Source organism: Typha angustifolia, chromosome 15 (assembly GCF_048772165.1).
Source record: "Typha angustifolia cultivar Huaian chromosome 15, ASM4877216v1, whole genome shotgun sequence".
Taxonomy (NCBI): Eukaryota; Viridiplantae; Streptophyta; class Magnoliopsida; order Poales; family Typhaceae; genus Typha; species Typha angustifolia.
Genome location: NC_133253.1, coordinates 4,654,284 through 4,674,192, shown reverse-complemented (window position 1 = coordinate 4,674,192; position 19,909 = coordinate 4,654,284). Strand labels below are relative to the sequence as shown.

Sequence of the window (19,909 nt, the reverse complement as noted above, 5' to 3'; positions counted from 1 at the left end):
CCAAAGGTTACATGCTATAAAAGGCATTTCTTTCTCTTTCTGCGTACATTCTTTTCAGGATGAATGAGTTAATAGAAGATAAGCAATGCCGCTCCTTTTCTTGATGACTTGATCTTAGTCTTTGTACCAAAGAGTAGAGAACAAGAAGATGAGAGTAGTTTTTTTTTCTTCTTTTAAGTTTAAGGCTCCTATTAACCAGAACACAGGTGAAAGTAATATATATATATATATATATATATATATATATATATATATATATATATATACATATATATATATATATATATCCTTTTCTTGTCCACAGAATGGGGGGTTGAGATTTTTCATATTATATCTTGAATACTAAACTCTTAAGTCCTATTTCTCTCTCCTCTCCTTTTCTCTTCTCCCATCGGTCGTCGCCCTCTCCGAGCTCGATGTCATACGTACTCTTTTCTAGGGAGAGTTCGACGTCGTTCGTACCTTTTCCTACCTCGCCCTCTCCACGTTCGTCGCGCTCTCATCTTTGGCCTCTTCCGTTCCCTCCCACAAAGGATATGTCGCTGTCGTAAGTAATCTAAGATTGTCGGTGGAATTATCCGGAAAAAGGTAGTCTAAATGTAACTTATCCACCTTTAACCGAAAGCAACGGATAAACGATATCGAGTCTCTCTCCTCTCTTTCCTCAAGGTGGGTCCCTGCCTGCGGCCACGTGGCTGCCCCCTTCGGACGCTCGAAATAGCCTTCTCCGGTCTCCCTTTCTCTATTTTCTCTCTGTTCGAAAAACTCTAATCCAGCAATCGTATTATCTTCTCGTCTCCTCCCGATCCACCTTATCCTCCATATCGCAACCTCGCCAGGGTTCTCCGCAACTAAGAATCCAGCATCTCTCTTTGGGTCTGGTCACCGGTGCGTGGTGGAAGTGATTGGAAGATCCGAGGCTTGATTCTGTAAGGTTTTAGGAAACTTTTTTTTTTCTGGTGTGTGCATCGGATTTGATCGGCGATGGATTGTTGCGGCGCGAATGCGGTGGATATGGGAGAGCCTGATTCTTTCTACGAGATCAGGGCCGAGTACCGCGATGATGTCCCAAAGATTCGGTTCAAGCCCAGGGTCGGTTTGATTTCTTTGTTAGATCTCACGTTTTATCTCTTCCGCTCTAATTTAATCTGATTCTCTGGGTTTTGATGGTAATATTTGCTTCAATGGATGGCGGCGTATTAGTTTCAATTTGTGGTTAGACTTCCAGTAGGATGTTGACCCACATTGTGAGACATAAGTCATAAAGATGGATTCATGTGATACCATGACATATTGCTAGCTAATATGGTGAATTGAGCAGTATTTATACTTTCTTTTCTATATAATTTTAACTTACATTTAAGAGGAAACCAGGCTTTAGCAAAAGAACTGAAAGAAGGAGTAGCTTCTCTTCTTTTTTAGACGATTTCCTCTTTGGGACTATTATATTCGTTTTGCAACTTTTTTTTTAATGGAATACAATCATTACTGAAGCCCCTTATTCATTTCTGTGATATAATGGCTTTGAATTTCCTAGCTGTATTGAAGCTAATTTTCAGTTCATTTTGTTTGATCTATGATTATCAATGAGCAACACCATATTCTATCTATTAGTTGGAAATCTTTGGGATTTCTTCATCTAGTTGGATAACCTTATTTCTACTAATGTAGCCGGGCAAGACTCTTAGTGCAAGGCGATGGCATGCTTCATTCTCTGAGGAAGGTTATGTGGATATAGCCAAAGTGCTTCGACGAATACAATGCGGGGTAAGGGATTTGTCATTCCGTCTTTCAATATAATTAGTCTATGGGAGATTTCGATATGCCAGATATAACACAAGCTAAATTATGGAAAGAAATGATTCATGTGACATGAGGACTCCCTAATAATTGGAAATGATGCTTTGTTGTTTTCCTAATTGGGAAAGAGGGAGAAGGAAAAATAGAATATTTCATAAAAAAACATTAGGCGTTGCATGAAGTTCTGAGCTGAAGAAATGGGAGAAGGAAAAACAGAAAAATGTTTAGAAAAAGCATTAGGCACTGAATAAAGCTCTGAGCAAAAGAAATCAAAGGAATAATGCATTTAAATAATTTTCTCATATCAGTATATGCATCAAGGATGTGGTATTTTTGGCTTGATGCGCCGAATTCATTGATGATAAAGGGAACTTATGGACAACTTTCATCCGACAACACTTCAGTTTTTCTTTTTCTCATGTGTATCATCTTTAATTGATAAATTCTTTAGCGAGGGAACCTCCATGATCTTGCTCTTCTCCTTTTCAATTATTATGACAGGGTGTTCATCCAACAATCAAGGGAGTGGTCTGGGAATTTTTGCTTGGGTGCTATGATCCTAAAAGTACTTTTCAGGAGCGAACTAACCTAAGAGAACATCGAAGGTAGTATTTCCTTTCACATCAATAGTCATAATATTGAGCATATGAGTAGAGACTGGACTGTCTCTTGGCCACACATCACATCAACATGCATTGTGTTATATGATGTTTCTTTCTTGGCAGGTCAGAGTATGAGAAATTAAAATTCAAGTGCCAAGAAATGGAGAAGGCAGTTGGTAGTGGAAGGATTATTACGACACCTGTAGTTACTGATGATGGTCAGCCTATTGAGGACCCTGCTAGTGCTTCTTTGCAAGAGAATAAGCCATTTGATACAGCACATTCCCCAATAGAAGAGAAGCAGATCAACAATGCACCTCTGCACAAAGAAGTCACCCAGTGGAAGCTTACTCTGCATCAGATTGGTAAATATCAATGGCAATCGTATTGTGCCATCCTTGTTGATTTCGTTCCCACAAGCAACTGCAGATTATTCTTGTAGTACCTCATCTACTTTTCATCATGCTGCAGATCAATTCCTGTACATGCTTCCTTATAAGTATATTCTCTGGATATGTTATTAGTTTAGTATTCATAGGCTGAAAATGTACTTAAAAGTTGCATGTTGGGCTTGGGTCTCAGACTCTCAGTTTTAAACCTCTTTCTTTTAAAGCAAAATCACATTGAACCTCTGTAAGTATCAATGGAAATCCTAAGTAAAGGTCAAAATTGTATTCTTCCTTTTGTATTAATATTTTCTTCAGTTTAGTTCAGCTCCAATTTCACTTGCAGATCTCATTGATAATTTTGTTCATCTTCCTTTCATACATATCTCATCTTTACTTCAATAAATGTGAAAGTATAACAATGCAACTCTTGAATAAGCCACTGAACCATCTTTACACAACTTTCACTTGCAACCTCACATAACAGCCTATAAACACCATGAAACAGAGCTGCATTAGAAACTATTGCTTTGTAGATTTCACTCACTTTGACCTTAGCTGAACTGTATTGAAAAAGAATAAATATCTTAAGCACATATTAGGCCAGAATTTTAGTCTAATCCTAACAGATAATGGAAGATGAGTTGTTGCATGTTTCTTAGACAATGAGGTCTCATTTACTTGGTGCTCTGATTGGTAAGGAAGTATGCCATATATCTTATGCACATATTAGGCCAGAATGTGCTTGTTTTTTTAGTTTTATACTTGTGTCTTCAGTGCTGGTTGTGACTTTTTGGTTAAGTCAACTAATCAATCAATCATATATTTTTTCTTAGCACTCCACCCTGGAGAGAACACTAGCGGATTTGCTTGATAGTTCTATGGATCTTATTTGTCATGGTAACAAGCTGCTCTTTTACCATTCTTACTGGTGGTGAATTCCTCAAAGAATAACTGACTAGAGATGAGCATGCATAATTTTTAAATGATAGGATAGCAGCTAGAACGAAGCGTTAGTCAACTACTTGGCTCTAACTTCTGACTTTGCGAACTCCATGGATATAATGGGTCTGGAGCACTACCAAATTGTCTTAGGTATTTAATCTGATTCCCTAATTTAACCATAGAATATTGACTGGCCTTATCTTCTAAACTAGACTTGGGTTTCAGTTTCAATCAAACTTAAACAAGCACCTGTGACAGAGCTAAAATTGAAAGCAACTCGGAGAAGTGAGCATCTCCAAAGCACAACCATGGAAGTGCCAAGGTAGCTGAAGAGATATGTCAAAAGCTATGCCTGAAATCTCTAATATAGAAATCCTCTATAACGCCTGAGCATCTAATATATAGTGAAAACTGAAAAGTGGAAACAACAAAACAGAGCATGACTAACATTAAGAAGCAAAATAGAAGATAGTTGGAAATAGAAGTTATGATTGCCAATCGGAGTTTTACCTGCTTTAGAGCAAAATGTCTTCATAAACATCTTGTTCACAGATATATGATTGATCCTCATATGTAATTGGTAACAGGATTGGATGTAGTCCGGACGGACCGGACACTTGTATATTATGAGAACCAAAAGAATCAGGCAAAGTTGTGGGATATACTCGCAGTTTATTCATGGATTGACAGAGATATTGGTTACTGTCAAGGTGGTTAAGCTGGCAAAATTAATGATCAAAAGAATGACTTCTCTATTATTTGGATTTATCATTCTGATGTAAAGTTCTTAAGCAGGAATGAGTGATCTTTGTTCACCAATATCAATCCTTATTGAACATGAAGCAGATGCCTTTTGGTGTTTTGAGCGTCTGATGCGTAGACTGGTATGCACCATTTTTATTTGACTTCTGTTTCACTCATGATTGCACGATGTATATGTAATTTAACTCTCTTCTCCTTGTGAAATCATCTCTCCTGCTAAGGTTATAATGCTTGTTTTTCTTGTGACATATTTACTTGACAGAGCAGCAAAGCTTAGGAGGTGAAGTAGAATTTTATGATCTTGAAATAGAAGTCTCTCCATGAGTACAATTTCAAATGTGTCTAGATAGAGCAAATGAGCAATAGGGAGTTTTGTTTCCTTTTCTTGTAGAGGTATAATGTTTTGCTGGAAATGTATCAGGTAGCCATTGACATTGTTTTCATTTCATCTCTCCTTTCAGTTGTTCAGCTATAAATGGCTAGATTTTGAATCATACTATTAATGATACCTACTTTATTTTCCTGTCATTGCAAAGCGAGGAAATTTCAAAAGCACCACAACTTCTATTGGAGTCCGGTCTCAGTTGAGTGTACTGTCATCTATCATAAAAGCTGTTGACCCAAAGCTGCATGAACATATAGGTATAATATCCTATTACTTGTATTAAGCTAAAAAATTTAGATGTTGTTGCTTTAGTTATTTATTCAAAGTTCTAATTTGTTGTACTTTGGTAATCTGCATCAGGATAGTTCTTCCAGATCTCTGGGTTCCTATTCCAAGAACATACTGTTGTGAACTTTCTTTATTATGCAGCATTTGCTCATGACCATGTTTCCGCTACGTTTATGTTTGTTTCATTTTTCACTAAATTGTCCTGACAAGTCGTTATGTGTATAGTGGCATTAACTTATCAACTTATCATGAGTATCAAATACTAAGTTTCAATTTGGTAGTGTATAAATCTAGAAGTAGCATGAGTTTCTGGACCTTCACACTACATTCTTATGTAGAGTGTATGGAGAAAAAGTAACTTCTATATTTTTGATGAAGTGTTCTGATTTTTTGAAATGCATCAACCTATCTTTTCTGGATGAACGTTAATGATTAGAATGCAATGAGTCATTTGAACTGTCTTTTGGATCATATATTTCAAAAAACCTTGCAGTTTCAAAATATATGTAGTGACAAATGAGCAATTATGTGCTTGAGTAAACTGAAAACTGAAGATATTTCATCTGAATGACTTGTTGACTCACTGTTTCAGTAAAGTATCTTTTTATGTTTTGTCCAGACATATTTGAAGAACTAAGGAAGATAGTCAACGTTAATTGTTAAATATTCCAATGATGCTTCCATTGAGATATTTGCTTATATTCCATACAGAATTTTAATAAGCATAAAATATTTTGATCAAATGATGGAAGTTCACATTTCTAAAGTCAAATTTTCTCTTTGCCATAGATTACTTTGATATGTGTTTCTCCTTTTCGTTCCTTCTTTGGAGTACTGAACTTCCCTTCTTAGCCTCTCCTTTCCTTCCATGCTTTCTGCTGAGAAGTTGAAAATCATAGAAGCTAAGGCAGATTATCTAACCAATTATGTGGGTGATGTAGCACCAGCTAGTAAGCTAGAAGCACCAAAAGGTCAGATCTTTTGTTCTTGAGGAGTTCTGCCAAGAAAGTTGAATTCATCATCTTTTTCTTATCAATCCAACCAGTTCCTGAGTAGGTTTTTGACATAGAAAATTACAGAAAAATATAGAAGAATCCCTTTGCTTTTTGGACGCAAGGTTGTAAGTTACATTCACTGTCAAATTTCAACAATTATTATTTCTGGTTTCAAGCAGGTCTGATGCAGAAATATCTAATGTTGGTCAGAAACTTATAGCGCCTGGTATTTTCTGCATGAGTGCATCAGGTTATGGGTTGCCTCATGCTTTATAAGAATTAAGAAGTGTCAAACTATAAAATAACTGGCTGGTTAATATTGTTGATGAACAATCTTCAGTATGGTTGTCAAATGGAACTATGTCCATATATTTTATCCTGCTTCTTAGCAACTCCATTGTTTGCATCGCTATTTGAACAACAGCCTAACTCATGCGAGTGAAATTTATCTTTGCTCATCCGTTTCTTCTAGCATTACTCCCATGTCTAAGAAAGAAATCAACTGATATATCATCTATTGTCCAAGAGTACCTGATCTCCTGCTCTTTCTACTTCTGTATTTGTGCTCCGTCTTCAACAGACAGAAAGAAGTAGCGTGTGGAAATCTTGATATTTCTGATAGAAAATCATTAATGCAGAAAATCTAGATGGAGGGGAGTATTTGTTTGCCTTTCGCATGTTGATGGTCCTTTTTCGCAGAGAATTCTCATTTGTGGACTCATTGTACCTTTGGGAGGTAAGATTTCTTTGTGTAGACACTTTTATATTTTAAAAACAATTACCATTCATAGTTAATTTCCAAACCTTGAATGTTAGTTGTTTGTAGTTGCATATACTCAACATCTATCTCTTTTCTTTTCTTTTTTTCCCTTTCCTCAGTCAGACAAACTGTAACCAAATAGTGGAAACAGATTCATGTAAACTACCTCTAGCTCTCTGTTGCCTCCTCCATTGTTTTTTGTAATGTAATTGTCATTGTTGATGTTGCTGCTGCTGTTCTTATTATTCCGGCCTCTAGTTCACAGTTGTCACTACTCAGAAGGTTGTTTATCTCCTAAAATTTCAGCTTATGTGGTCCATGGAATATAATCCGAATCTTTTCTCGATGTACGACTCTGATACATATGCTAACAGAAGGAAGGGAGCAATAGGAGACAAAAAATATATGCCGGAGGAGTGCGGCAAGTTTGAGAGAAAGAATGTCAAAGCTGGTCAGAAGGATCATCAGGCTCCTCTATCCATCTTCCTTGTAGCCAGTGTTCTTGAGGCCAAGAACAAACGACTATTAAAGGAGGCTAAAGGTCTAGATGATGTTGTAAAGGTTATCTCTCTCTCTCTCTCTCTCTCTCTCTCTCTCTCTCTCTCTCTTGCTCCAATCTTATGGTTGCTCTCAAGGAACATCTCAGTTGTCTGCTTGCAACTGATTAAGTCATCCCTCACAAACGTATACTGTATGCATTTTATTTAGCTCGTCACCAAATCTGTAACAGATCTTGAATGACATCACTGGAAATCTGGATGCAAAGAAGGCATGTGACAAGGCGCTGAAGATTCATGAAAAGTACTTAAACAAAGTAAGTCTTTTATGAATCTTCGTTTAATTCCTTATGATCAGGAACTCGTGATGAATCTACTAAAGTGAATAATATTCTCTCTTGCAGGCAAAAGTATCTTAGTCTTTCTTCTTTGTATTTAGATACATAGCCAGAAGAAGCTTGAGGATTGCCAAAGTGACGTGCCATCTGGAGGCTCTCCTCTCATGTTTCTTACTTTCCTCCTTGAATTACCTCACAATTCATTCATTCTTTTTATTCTTCAGACACCCATCCGTGATGTAATGTGGTTGTATCACAAAAGGGAAAGAAGAAATGTAATGTGGTTGTATGCCTACCTTGTTATAATACAATGTGAAGGAAATCATTTTGTCTCATGTAAACTGATTGTGATCACTTATCTTCCTTTCTCTTCTTTTTTCTTCGTTACAATTTGATATATATATATCCTAAAAAAGCAGATCAATATCGTGGAAATTCGCGCAAGTATCACATATTTACAAGCTATGTTTTATACAAATGTGATGGTGCGACGTTCAGTGAAATCTATTGATGGCTTAACATAGAAGAAACTATTGTTGCATGTTGTATGGCCCATAGTACCCTAGAGATGGCAACCAACTCGATTAGGTACATTTAACGATTCGTCTGACGTTGATGTCAAAATTATGTGGCCGATTAGTGAACCCAACGTGCTCTCTGGATTTTAACTATTGTTTGCTAAAATAGCTCCCTTTGGACCTTCAAGCTGATGTGGTCTGATGAGTTGCTGCTGTTAAGCTGACCATCTTAAGCTAAACACTTCTATAAAAGCAAGCACTTTATATGCTGCTGATGTATAAGCTGTTCTCACGAACCAAATCCTATGGAATTATTCCATAACAACTTATTCTTCTCAATTTAAAATCGCCACTTCCTTCCTATCTTAGATTATCTCCATATCTATGGCTGATTACACTCACCATCCAGCTTTAAATATTTTTTTTTCTCAATAAATTAACAGTAATTTCTAAAAAGTTAACATCATTCGACAATGGATGATTAAAAGCTGCATATAACGTCTGCGGTCCTTTTATCTTTGAGTCGTGCTCTAAATTATCCCATATTTTCTAAGAAAATATTTGCATGATGATATGCAAGAATACAATTTTCTAACTATATACAACCTAAGACACTCTGGAGTACACACAATCCAGATTAAGGGCGGCAATTTAAAATCCAACCGTGTAGCTCATCCTGACCTATCGAAGTAACTTTACATATATATATATATCTAAAAATGGCCCATTGGAAACTCAATACTCTCTCACTATTACCCTCCTACCCCTGATAGAGCCATTCCGGGACTCCCAGTGGCTCAAGCTACAGGGCCAATTTAGACAATTCGGTCGACCCTTTGGGGCCTCCTCAACTGTCGCCCTTCAATTATCCCGTCCGCTCCTTCCCGCCCTTCACGCTTAGACCCGTTAAAAATAAAATAAAATAAATAAATAGTACATTAAAAAAAAATGAACAATGTTGAGTTCAATTAATTAGAAGGAAAATTTCACATCCTTCCATCTCTCACGAGTCTGCGATTGCTGTGGGCTATTCCCGTCGAAGCCGGATTCGGCTTTAAACGGGCGGAGAATCGCAGTTGTTGATTTCCCTTCTTTCCCTGCTTCTAATTAATCCATCGGACATTTCTTCCGAGATTCAGGAGGTCGTGGCGGAAGATTAGTTTTAGGTTTCTCTCGATTGAAGCCGAAGAGAGACCACCGATGACGACAACATCTTCAATGGAGTTGATGGAACGAATGGAACAGAGGAAGGTCCTTTGAGCTTTTCTCAGCATTGGAGTTAGATTAATATATTGCCAAAGGTATTGGGTTTTTTTTTTTAATGATAATTTCTGCACCATAGTTGGGCCATTTTGATAATTATAATTATGGTTTTTATTTCTCTTATAATTTTGTAGCGAATCCTGAGGGAAGGAAGTGGGGGGGTATTGATGGGGACCAAGATGAAGGGCCTCCTCAAGGGCCTTAGATACATCTCACAAATCTTTGGTAATTAATTCGTATTCCTTTATGTATGCAAATGCAATCTTAAATCGAAATCTAATAGAGTATTTACCGTTTTCCTAAATTATGATGATTGATGCAATTTAAACTAAACTGACGTGAGAAGAGATCGGGAAACTTGCCTGGCAGACAACAAGGAGCAGGAGATGCAGATCGGATATCCCACCGACGTCAAGCACGTCGCCCATATCGGATGGGATGGCCCTTCCGTAAATAATGCACAACCCGCCTGGGTAATATAGACCAAGTCTAATCCTCTCTCTCTCCTTTTCTTTTCTCATCTTTTGCACGATCTCCACCATATGATCTCCATCTGACGGCTGTAATCTTCTGATGGTTGTGTTGAAGCAGATGAACGAATTTCGATCGGCCACGCTCAGCGCCAGCCTCAGCGGAGACGGCGGGGACGTGGCCGTACGGATTAACGGAGAGGGCGGCGGAAGTGACCCCGTGGCACGTGATCTGCAGGAGAGGAAGCCTTCCCGAACGTCGCGGCGCAACTCCTCGAGCGGCTCGCCGAACGCCGAGTCCCCCAATAGGGAGCGGGAGCACTCCTCCCGCGGGATCCGGCAATCGCGGCGCCACGTCTCCGCTGGTACCGAATCTCTCGACTCGCCGGAAGGATCCCGGCGCAGCCGGACGAGCCGCAGCGTCGCCGGAAGCGTTGGATCCCCCGACTCCCTCCTGCAGGACGGACCGGCGTTGCCGAGGCAGTCGCGCCGCCGGAAGCCGAAGGGATTCTCTTCCGCCTCCGTCATCGCCGGTGGTGGATCGTCTCGGTCGTCGCGATCCAGGGCTCTCGCCTCCGTATCGGATCCCGGTTACGAGGAGCGGAGCCCGAGTTACCCGCCGCCGTTAACTCCCGCAAGAGAAGAAGAGGGATTCTGATTTGAAAAGCTAGACTTATTCTTTTCTCAATTTTTTTTTTCAAGTATATATTTCCCACCAAACCCGTCGTGATCCCATGATCTGTACAAATAGAGAGTTGCTATGTACTTCGCCGCTCTTTGATATATACTATGATCTGCCGTTACCAAAGAATAATAAATGAGAAAAAGAAAATTTTCATTTACCAACTTGCAATTACTAATACCTCTACAAGTTTCATATTTCCCGGGGGGGGGGTTTTTTTCTTCTCTACTATGAACATAAGTTACGCTCACCTAAACCACTAAAAGTTAAGGAAAAAAAGAACTGGAATTAAGAAGAAACATGAGGAAGAAATGGGTGAGTTGTTGAGAGGGGAAGCTTCTGAGGAGAAAAGGGCAGGATGGGGAATTTCTGTTTTGTTGCACGGCGCAAGATAGCCGAGATTGCCCTTCGTACTATTATTCGCGGGGCCCACAAGATCCTCTCCCAGGCATAGGTGAGGGTTACCCCCCAGCTTAAGCTTACCTCCCATCCGACCCACGAAGCCGGCGGAGAACGGGATCCGACCCTGGAGCGCGTTGTTCTCCAGGTTAATCTCCCTTGCGGACATCTCCAGTCGCTTAAACTGGTCCGGCAGCTCTCCCTCGAGAGAGTTGTCGTTCAGCGCCAAGTAGCTCAGCCTTTCCAGGAATAACCCCATCGATTGCGGGATATTACCGACGAGCCCGACGCCGGACAAGCCTAACCCCAAGAGCGCCCCAAGCTTCTTCCAAACTTCCGGGATTCGCCCGCCGAGGTGACGGTTACCGCTAAGATACACCTCCTTCAAGCTCGTCATCTCGCCCATCGCGGTCGGGACACCACCCGTGAGGCGGTTGTAGCTGAGATCTAAAAACTCGAGCCGCTTCAACATAGCCAGCTCGGAGGGAAGCGGTCCGACGAGCCGGTTCGAGCTGAGGTCGAGCTTTACTAGCTGAACCAACCGGCCGAACTCGACCGGGATCCGCCCGCCGAGGCGGTTACCGCTCAAATCCAAGATTTTAAGCGTAGTAGAACAGCCACCGATCGAGGTGGGGATGTCTCCACGAAGGCGGTTTCTCGACAGGAGTAGTTGCTCCAGGTTCCGTAACTTCCCGATCTCGATTGGGATAGAACCGGAAACCCCGGTGCCGGTGACGACGAATCGCCGGATATGGGGGAGATCGCCGATGGAGATGCCAATCCGGCCGACGAGGGAGGGGTTCTTGATGAAGACAAGCTCTTCGAGGGAGTCGGGAAGGTTCCAGGGAGTAGTGGGGAGGGGAGCCTTGGAGTCGGTGAAGCAGTTGTAGAAGAAGAGCTTCCGGAGGAAAGGGAAGGAGGAGGCGTAGGAGAGGAGGAGAGGGGCGACGGTGGCATTGGGGCCGCAAGGGGGGTTGGGGGAGAAGTCGGAGACGTAGCCGAAGTTGAGCTCGACGATGTGGGGGTCTCCGGCGTCGAATAAGTCGCAGACGAGGCCGTGGGGCCCGGAGAGGCAGAGGTCATCGGGGTAGAGCGAGCGCCATGCGACGTCAGAGTTGATGGACTCGAGGGCGAGGTAGGCAGCTTCCTCCTCCGCCGGAGGAAGGCGGACGGGCGGCATCTCCGCCGCTTCTTCGAAGGCGGAGGAAGGGATGAGGAGCAGGAGGACGAGGAGAGAGGAGAGATGGAGCCCCATGGTAAATGAAGCTTCTAACAAATCGTTGTGGGGTTGGGTTTTAAAAAGGAAAAAAGTGGAAGGTGTTATTTACACAAATGCCATCAATAATGTTCCAAATGACGAGTGGGTCCTAAAGGGAGGAGAGAGTCTGCGGCGAAAGGCTGCAAGAGGTATCAGGTGGCAGCGGCGTAGAGTAGGACGGCAGGACAGGAGAGTAGTGGAATGCTATATTAAATGACCATTTTAACCCTAGTCCTTATGGTCTGGTAGAAAAGAGGGGAAGAAAAACCTCAAAGTGATGCTGCCATAGGGAATCTACAACTTTCTATCGGCACGCTGCAACTTTCCCATTCTCTTGATTGCAAACCGCGATGTCTTCAAAGCTACTACGTACTTGAGCATTTAATGGTTTTTGGTTCTCACATTGTTGTACCTTTCGAACATTAAGTCTAACAGAGCTTCAAAAAGAAACAAATCCGAATGTTCTCTACGCTTTAATCAATCTATTTTCTTTTGTCTTTGGAAAGAGTGCGCCTGCCTAAATTAATTGCAATAGAAGACGAGCTTTTCCCATAGCACCTCCCTCGAGGGCATTGTTGGATATTAGAAGCTTTTTCTCTTTGGCAGCCATGGGGACCACGGCAAGCGAACAGAGAACGCAGAGGAGGAGACAAATACTTAATCGACTCACGCGATGTTCGTGAAGTTCCGGATTTGATTAGTTGGTGACTTTTAAGATGCGACCGGGGCTCAAGGGGACGACGGTTAAGCGGATGTCGGGAAGCGTGATCGGAGAAGACACGTGGCGGAGAGGGAGAGGCCCTCGAATCGTACGAAGGGTAGATCGTAGCCGCCGACAGCCAGAGAGCAAAATCTGCCATTACGGATCGGTCGGGGGGGGAGGGGGGACCACACGACCGCCGTACGAAGGAGAGGTCGCTGTCGTTCATGATATCCTTTTATTCGTAATGCGTCGACGTTCGCACGTTGTAGGAGGGTAGAGCGATACCTGGCCGTGTGATGGGATGGGAGTGGGACGGCTGGGATCGACCTGTGAAATTGACGGCTTTGGCCGGCTTCTTCTTTTTTTTTTCGTCTTTTATCGTTGGATGGAATTTAATGATTGCATTTTTCCGGGGTGGGAATGGCTTCAGAAGCACTCATCTGGACAATAATGGAAATTGGGTGAGTGGATAAGAGCGATGTGATGTTTTGGAGAGGAGAATGAAGCGATCAGTGCGGCATTTATAGGTCGTCCGGGGGACTTTTTTTGTTTAATTTTACTTCCACTTTGGGGGGGAAATCAGAAACATTATGAAACAATTATGAATGGGAAAAGAGATAAGATTGGTAATAAGAGTACAAACTGCAAAGGTAAACACCTTGATAGCAGCGATGATAGGAGATTTGCCAGAACAGGTATGATAGACATTAAAGATCAATCATCCTGCACCTAGTTTACAAGTTAAACACTCAGGATACATACATGCATATACATTTATAATGTGTGTATATATACAGACAAATAGAAGCAGACAGAGAAACAAATATAGCACCTAGCTTACAAGCTTGCAATATATTGCAAGAACCAAATTGGCAGATAAATAATTTGTATCGTCATTATTATTACAAGGTGGGAGAAAATCTTGAGTGTATTACAGATTGGATGAACATTAAGTGGGAGTATCTTTTGAGCGTATTACAGATTGGAAGAACATTAATTATGAAGGTTAACATTTCAGCATAACTGACCGTTAAAGAGAAAGAAAAGGAATGGATTAGAAGGTAAGAAAACAAGCTCAAATATAGCACCCCTCTTTCAGTCTCTTGATAATCGGACGAGTAACCCAGTGGGAGTTTGCACAGTTTTTAGATGACCAGACCCTAATAGATCGCGAAGGTGGAATCGCATGTCAAGTGGTGAAAATCTTAATCGTTTCTTCTCAAAAGCAGCAAGCATCATCTCTTTGTATTTCGTACGTTTTAAAAATGAGAGTATCTCCTTCCTTCCCTGGCCATTACACAAATGAGATATCAAAATATATACTTGGTTCGCCAAAAAATGGTTGTAAGCATCAGACCGATTTGTCAATCATCCATGAAGTACAGAAGGCAAGGAGAAAGATTTATTCCCCTCTAAAGTTTAAAACATATTCAAAGCCAATTGCTAAGAAATGCGAGGACATTTTGATTGAATTGGAGAAATGAGAGACTTTTCATTCATCTCTAAGCAATTGCTAAGTCTATAGTTCATCACTAAGCATTTCACTATGTCAAATATTAGGCTGGAATTTCACCTATATTAAATGAAATTTTGCAGTTCAATGCCACATACCTGTGAAAGACTCTTCCATATGGACCCAATATTTGGAATTGCAAACCAGTACATATTTGGATCAATCAGTTGACGAGTCTACATCAAAAGGTTATGAGGTAAGAATAATCAAATAAGTACAACATTATTAGCTGTCCAGTATAGAGCAAGTCCACTAGATGAGTTTAAACATCAAACGTTACTGCATTACAGTGGTAGACTATTTGGAAAAGTAAGAAGAGATGGTCAACATCCAGAAATAACATATTGATCTATTTAAATTCTAGCAATGAGTATAAGTAATATTGTAGTTCATCCAAGAAATAATCCAGATATTCATAATGACAGCAATTTCTTCTAGCAAAGGAGTTATTAGATGCCAATGGAAATCACGGGAAAGAATATTGTATGCACATAAAACACATCCAGTTTTTTTATAATAAAGATGAGTCATAATGAACTACAAGTGGCATGTGAATGCCATGCACAAACTAAAGACATGGAGAATCCAAAAGGAAACCTGATAAAGTGGATGCCAGAAAAATATCCAACCAGCATGTGCGACACTCTCAATGGTAACAGGGTGGACAATTAAATTAAAAGAAAATTAACCAACACCTTCACTACTTTGGTTAAGCCATAAGAGTACATGGAAATATAAAGTAATATTTGCTCCTTTAGAATCATGTTTCCATTAGCATCAGAAGAAATATGGGCTTGTAGTTACTTCTGCTGGCCTTGACTTCTTGATTACATTTATCTGATTGTTGTCACGTCAACGTTGGCTAGTAAGAACATGATAGAATCAGAATATGAACTTGAATACATAGATTTTCTCTATTTTCTCCCTTAATCTTAACCTTTAATTTTATCATAAATAAAAGTACAAGTGCAAAGCTTTCCACCTAAGCTTTTAATTCTAGCACCAGAATGACTTTGGGCAGGGTTGTTTGTCCAAAGTGTACCTTTTTATTTATAAGTAAGACCGTTCAAATCCCTGTCTAACAAAACATGTCCTTAAAACTTTGGTAATTTTGTATTTCTCTGTCATCTCAAAATTTGAGTTCTTCCTTACACTAGACATGTGGTGCATATTCTGCACAGTAGTCATGGCACTATACAATTTACAACTTTAGAGAGAAGTTCCAGTTATCAATAGTGCAACAGTTAGATTTATCACTCCACCCATAAAATTTAACTTTATGCAATATAATGACTTCTCTTAGATTTCTATTATTTCTCAATATCTAAATTTTTTCAAGCAGTTAGATGACATATTGAAACCTTAATTGCCTTCTCCAGAGAACATTGGAATATCTAGTTCAAGATGTGATGCAGGTATTATGCATGTCAATATAACCATATATATTTCCTAAGTAAATATAACTGGAGATATCAATAGTTCCATCTTTTTCTTAATCAATCAGAAAATAAAACCTCAAGGTTATACTTACAAGAAGACCCGCATTGATTAAGAGTGTGACATGCTTGTCTGTCACATCACCTCCATATGATAAGAGCGAGAACTGCAATGCAGCAAAGGGTACCAAACTGTGAAGGAAAAATACCAAGTGAATTACAAGTTCACCAGAAAAAGAGGTCTAAAATTATCAATACTCTTGTCTCTCAACATTTAGGAACTACACAGTTAGATTTCAAATGAAAATGCAAAATCTACAAATGTGATGACCCCGCTTAAAAGTTAAAACTAGTACATATATTATCATCTCAATAATGAAAAAGATATATCAGATATCCTAACTGCTAAGAACAAAAAAATAGTTGGAGCATGCTTATATTAAAAAAGGCTACATGAACATATCAAGCAGATAACTGTGACTGGTTCAGTGACCTGCAGCTATGATGATCTAAAGTCTCCCTTAACATTGCTTTTGCTGTTCTGTGAGATAATGATTCAAAAGTGTAATTGGAACAATGACTATCTAGAAGAACATAATTGATTGAAGTACCAACTCCAGATATCATTACAATTATGAACTTCAAAATTGAAAGAAATACATAATTGATTGAAGGACCAACTCTAGATATTTCTACTCACATGACTATCTTGAAAAAAGCAGAATGACCTGTCTAGAAGAACATAATTGATTGAAGTACCAACTCCAGATATCATTACAATTATGAACTTCAAAATTTAAAGAAATGCACACATAAGAAATAAAAATGAGATACACCCACATAAAGAATAACTCACCAGCTCCTGATGATGTATGCTAACATCCAGCTTAGAATCAATAACATATGCCTTGAACCACTCAAAAATTTCAAGATCAAGTTTGTTCGGGATCTCTAACCTTTTCACAGCAATTTCCATCTGTAAATATTAAAAAAGAGTCATCTAACCACTAAATACATCACTTGATAAAGAAGGTAGCAACACAACTACTAAAGTTGCAAAGCAAGAACGGAAAATTATTCGCGACCAAGAACAGAGTTGTCATATAAAAGAGTACATGCTTCTTTTGCACAGTTACCAATAAATGATCTCATTTGCAATTTCTTGAGTTGAGCTAGTCAAGTGCAACATCAGGCATAGTGTAACTTGCAAAAATGTTACCTACATATCATTAATTAATCTGACTTGAGTTTAACACAGGTGATGGATACCTAAGTTACCTGTCTTAAATAATCATCCATGAACATTATGGCATGATCATCCTGCCCAGTGTTAAGTTTAAACACGCGCAAAACTTTGTCCTTCTTCAAGGACTGCAAGGAAAAGGATTAGTATGAGCTGAGACAAAACCGAATGAAAAAGCAAATATATCTATCATTATAGAGAAGATAAAATTGACAAGGAGCCAGAAAATTGTAACTACAGAACACTACCAATTAACTGGGATTGAATCTCTGTATCTCGTGATAGGTCATTGCTCGTAGCAACATTACATGTTTAACTCATTATCCTGCTTTTCCTCAAGGTGAGAAGGATAAGAGGAGTTCAAAAATTTCTTTGATTGCTAGCAAATGCCAGAGGCATTTGCAGACCATAAAGAGTGCAGAATAGATTTACTTTAAGCAGGAGACACAAATGAGGAAAAAGAACAGAACTTAATAAAATGAACTAATGTATTTATAAAGTGAAAGAAGGGCAGTCAACACTCTAAGTAGAAGTATCAAAACCAAACCTCCAAATCTCTATCAACTTGTGTCCTGTCCTTCACGCTACTGTATAACTGTGAACGTAAGATAAAAGGCTGCACTACAACCTGTAACATACAGTGTAACTCATCATGTCGTATCAAATTCTATGGTCAGAAAAAAATTCTGCTCGCAAGAGCAGCTTAACTTTACACAAAAGTAAGTTGAGAATTGAGATAGCATATAAATTTGGTTTAATGCAAATTAGAACTAGAAGTAGAATTTGCAAGAGAACTCCCGAAGAAATAAAAATGAACCAAGTGTTGGCATTATGCCATCAATAGTTATTTACTTATTTTCATGGACAAAATCAGTAAGCATTCACAATTCAGATTTCTTTGACAGAAAAATAGTTTACTTGATAACGCCAGAATGGAAATATATAAATAATTAAAGTCGATATTTCTAAGTAGCCCAAGGCTGAGGTGTCAAAAACAAAACTAAGTATAAGTAAACCTACACAACAAAAAAAAAAAAAAAAATGTAAAAGCAACATAATTGAAGTGGAGCAAGTGCTTCACTTTTTGTTGAATGAACATCAGATACCTCCTAAGTCAAAGGGAAGGTCATATAAGGGGTCATATAAGGCTTCTATCATGCGGGTCATTGCTTGTGGTTCAATTTCCGCAACTAGAAATAAAAAATTTGGAAAACAAGTATGATTCAGATCTAATATCTTGAGCACTAACTGCAGAGTTACCTTCTCTAAAATTGGAAACTGTTCCCGCATCATTTGAAGAGCTATCAAGGTATCACTGAAGGTACGATCGTGCTCTGCATATTGATAATAGCGAGAAAATTACATAAAAGTAATTTGTAAAAATGAAGGATTGGGATAAAGATATCTATCCAATTGAGCAATACATACATCAATGCGCATAAAACACACGAACATAAACCCTAACAATTACAATCACTTACATACAGAGACATCAATAACACATCGTATCGATCGAATTAGCAACTAGAGAAAAATAAACTATAGGAGAGGAGGGTACCTAGTCCTAGGGTTTCTCCGGCACCGGCGCCGGCATCGGCATCGATCACTTCGACGCGAGCTCTCTTCCTTCCGCTACCTCGAGAAGTTTCCGCCATCGTCGTCAATTTTAGGAAGAAAGGCGGAGAGGGAGAGAGGAGTACCAAAAAATTCCGCGGCTGCGATCAAGCCAACTCGAGGATTGGGCGCGCTTGCGCTTCGTGTCGTCAATTAGATGACGAGGTCACGCGCGGGGGGCTAGACGGGTCGGATCCGTATCCTTTTACCCGTTAATCTTATCCGCTTTTATTTGTACTAAGTCTACAGGAGAGCCAAGTACCCAACGCAGGCTTCGACTGTTACGAGAGCCCACCAGGAAATTTTGGGAACATTTTGTCCAATAAATAATTCAAATTTACAATTGCTGGACTAGTCTGTCTTTATTCCAACGGTATAGGAACAATGAACAATATAAAACCCAGGAGTCCTGGGCCGGCCCATCTCGGGGCCCACGTAGTCATTCCTCTGATCGACGGCTCTGATCGATGTACTTGATACGCTCGTGGGAGCGTCCTTTTGTGTCGCGAGATCTCCATCATCGCAATCACTGGGGGATAAATCATGTGGGGGTGCTCACGGACGTACGACTTGGTCAAAGCATGGCACCAAAAATAGTAAGGAAGTAAAAGAGGGAAAAAAAAGAAAAGAAAAAGTAATAAACCATCAAACAAAGAGAAAAATATTGTTTGATATCCTCACTCCAAGATTCTTCCAAAAGTGTACGACTTAATTGAGTGTGTGTTATGTGTGTGTGCGCGCGTGTGTGGTGGATGGTTTTGAAACATGGGGGGGGAAAGGGGAGTGAGAGTATCGAACTGCACCCCACGAGGAGGAAAGGGAGGAGGGAGTGGGGGCACGATGCTGAAGTCTAGTCACTTCTCGCTCTCGAATTTTGGACGATGCGACACGAGACGTTCTCCACTCCAGTACGGAGACCTTTAATCTCGCGCCACGTGGACCCTAACCGACACCAAGGACGTGGAGCCACGTGGTACATGGTACGGCAGAGTGCGCGATTGGGTGGCATGTCTCGCCCAATGAGATGGGGGGATGTGGGGTTGAGATTTCAG

The 19,909-nt window shown here is 40.0% G+C and overlaps 4 protein-coding genes across 5 annotated transcripts; 2 read left to right on the top strand and 2 right to left on the bottom strand.

Moving 5' to 3' along the window:
* Nucleotides 1-397: 397 nt before the first annotated feature.
* Nucleotides 398-8,099, top strand: LOC140779582 (rab GTPase-activating protein 22). Of its 2 annotated transcripts, XM_073124712.1 has the most exons (11): nucleotides 398-1,092; nucleotides 1,672-1,767; nucleotides 2,302-2,405; nucleotides 2,526-2,767; nucleotides 4,321-4,443; nucleotides 4,529-4,617; nucleotides 5,032-5,137; nucleotides 6,802-6,899; nucleotides 7,230-7,484; nucleotides 7,654-7,737; nucleotides 7,825-8,099. In XM_073124712.1, exons 1-11 carry the CDS (start codon nucleotides 985-987, stop codon nucleotides 7,837-7,839), a joined length of 1,320 nt encoding a protein of 439 aa, XP_072980813.1. In that variant the 5' UTR covers nucleotides 398-984; the 3' UTR covers nucleotides 7,840-8,099. The 2 variants fall into 2 exon arrangements, with proteins under 2 accessions (XP_072980813.1, XP_072980814.1); XM_073124713.1 differs by lacking the exon at nucleotides 398-1,092 and having other exon boundaries at nucleotides 1,739-1,767; nucleotides 2,531-2,767.
* Nucleotides 8,100-9,566: 1,467 nt separating this feature from the next.
* LOC140779583 (CRIB domain-containing protein RIC6-like) lies at nucleotides 9,567-10,683 on the top strand. The gene is made up of 3 exons (XM_073124714.1): nucleotides 9,567-9,577; nucleotides 9,674-10,012; nucleotides 10,131-10,683. The coding sequence occupies exons 2-3, from the start codon at nucleotides 9,926-9,928 to the stop codon at nucleotides 10,665-10,667; spliced, it is 624 nt and encodes a 207-aa protein (XP_072980815.1). The 5' UTR covers nucleotides 9,567-9,577; nucleotides 9,674-9,925; the 3' UTR covers nucleotides 10,668-10,683.
* Nucleotides 10,674-12,345, bottom strand: LOC140778901 (uncharacterized). Its single transcript, XM_073123798.1, has 2 exons — nucleotides 10,873-12,345; nucleotides 10,674-10,803 (listed from the first exon to the last, which is right to left on the bottom strand). Exon 1 carries the CDS (start codon nucleotides 12,343-12,345, stop codon nucleotides 10,951-10,953), a length of 1,395 nt encoding a protein of 464 aa, XP_072979899.1. The 3' UTR covers nucleotides 10,674-10,803; nucleotides 10,873-10,950.
* Nucleotides 12,346-13,926: 1,581 nt separating this feature from the next.
* Nucleotides 13,927-18,994, bottom strand: LOC140777137 (uncharacterized). The gene is made up of 8 exons (XM_073121051.1): nucleotides 18,802-18,994; nucleotides 18,504-18,577; nucleotides 17,791-17,871; nucleotides 17,279-17,371; nucleotides 16,857-16,976; nucleotides 16,096-16,167; nucleotides 14,663-14,740; nucleotides 13,927-14,338 (listed from the first exon to the last, which is right to left on the bottom strand). The coding sequence occupies exons 1-8, from the start codon at nucleotides 18,896-18,898 to the stop codon at nucleotides 14,147-14,149; spliced, it is 807 nt and encodes a 268-aa protein (XP_072977152.1). The 5' UTR covers nucleotides 18,899-18,994; the 3' UTR covers nucleotides 13,927-14,146.
* Between the last annotated feature and the right edge of the window lie 915 nt (nucleotides 18,995-19,909).

Excerpts from the sequence above, each read along its gene's own strand:
- LOC140779582 (XM_073124712.1), top strand. The coding sequence starts at position 985 with ATGGATTGTTGCGGCGCGAATGCGGTGGATATGGGAGAGCCTGATTCT. Across the intron at positions 1,093-1,671 it reads AGATTCGGTTCAAGCCCAGG|CCGGGCAAGACTCTTAGTGC; the intron begins GTCGGTTTGATT and ends CTACTAATGTAG. Across the intron at positions 6,900-7,229 it reads ACTCATTGTACCTTTGGGAG|CTTATGTGGTCCATGGAATA; the intron begins GTAAGATTTCTT and ends CTAAAATTTCAG.
- LOC140779583 (XM_073124714.1), top strand. The coding sequence starts at position 9,926 with ATGCAGATCGGATATCCCACCGACGTCAAGCACGTCGCCCATATCGGA. Across the intron at positions 10,013-10,130 it reads ATAATGCACAACCCGCCTGG|ATGAACGAATTTCGATCGGC; the intron begins GTAATATAGACC and ends GTGTTGAAGCAG.
- LOC140778901 (XM_073123798.1), bottom strand. The coding sequence starts at position 12,345 with ATGGGGCTCCATCTCTCCTCTCTCCTCGTCCTCCTGCTCCTCATCCCT.
- LOC140777137 (XM_073121051.1), bottom strand. The coding sequence starts at position 18,898 with ATGGCGGAAACTTCTCGAGGTAGCGGAAGGAAGAGAGCTCGCGTCGAA. Across the intron at positions 17,372-17,790 it reads AAGTTGATAGAGATTTGGAG|TCCTTGAAGAAGGACAAAGT; the intron begins GTTTGGTTTTGA and ends TTTTCCTTGCAG. Across the intron at positions 16,168-16,856 it reads GCATACATCATCAGGAGCTG|TTCTCGCTCTTATCATATGG; the intron begins GTGAGTTATTCT and ends GCTGCATTGCAG.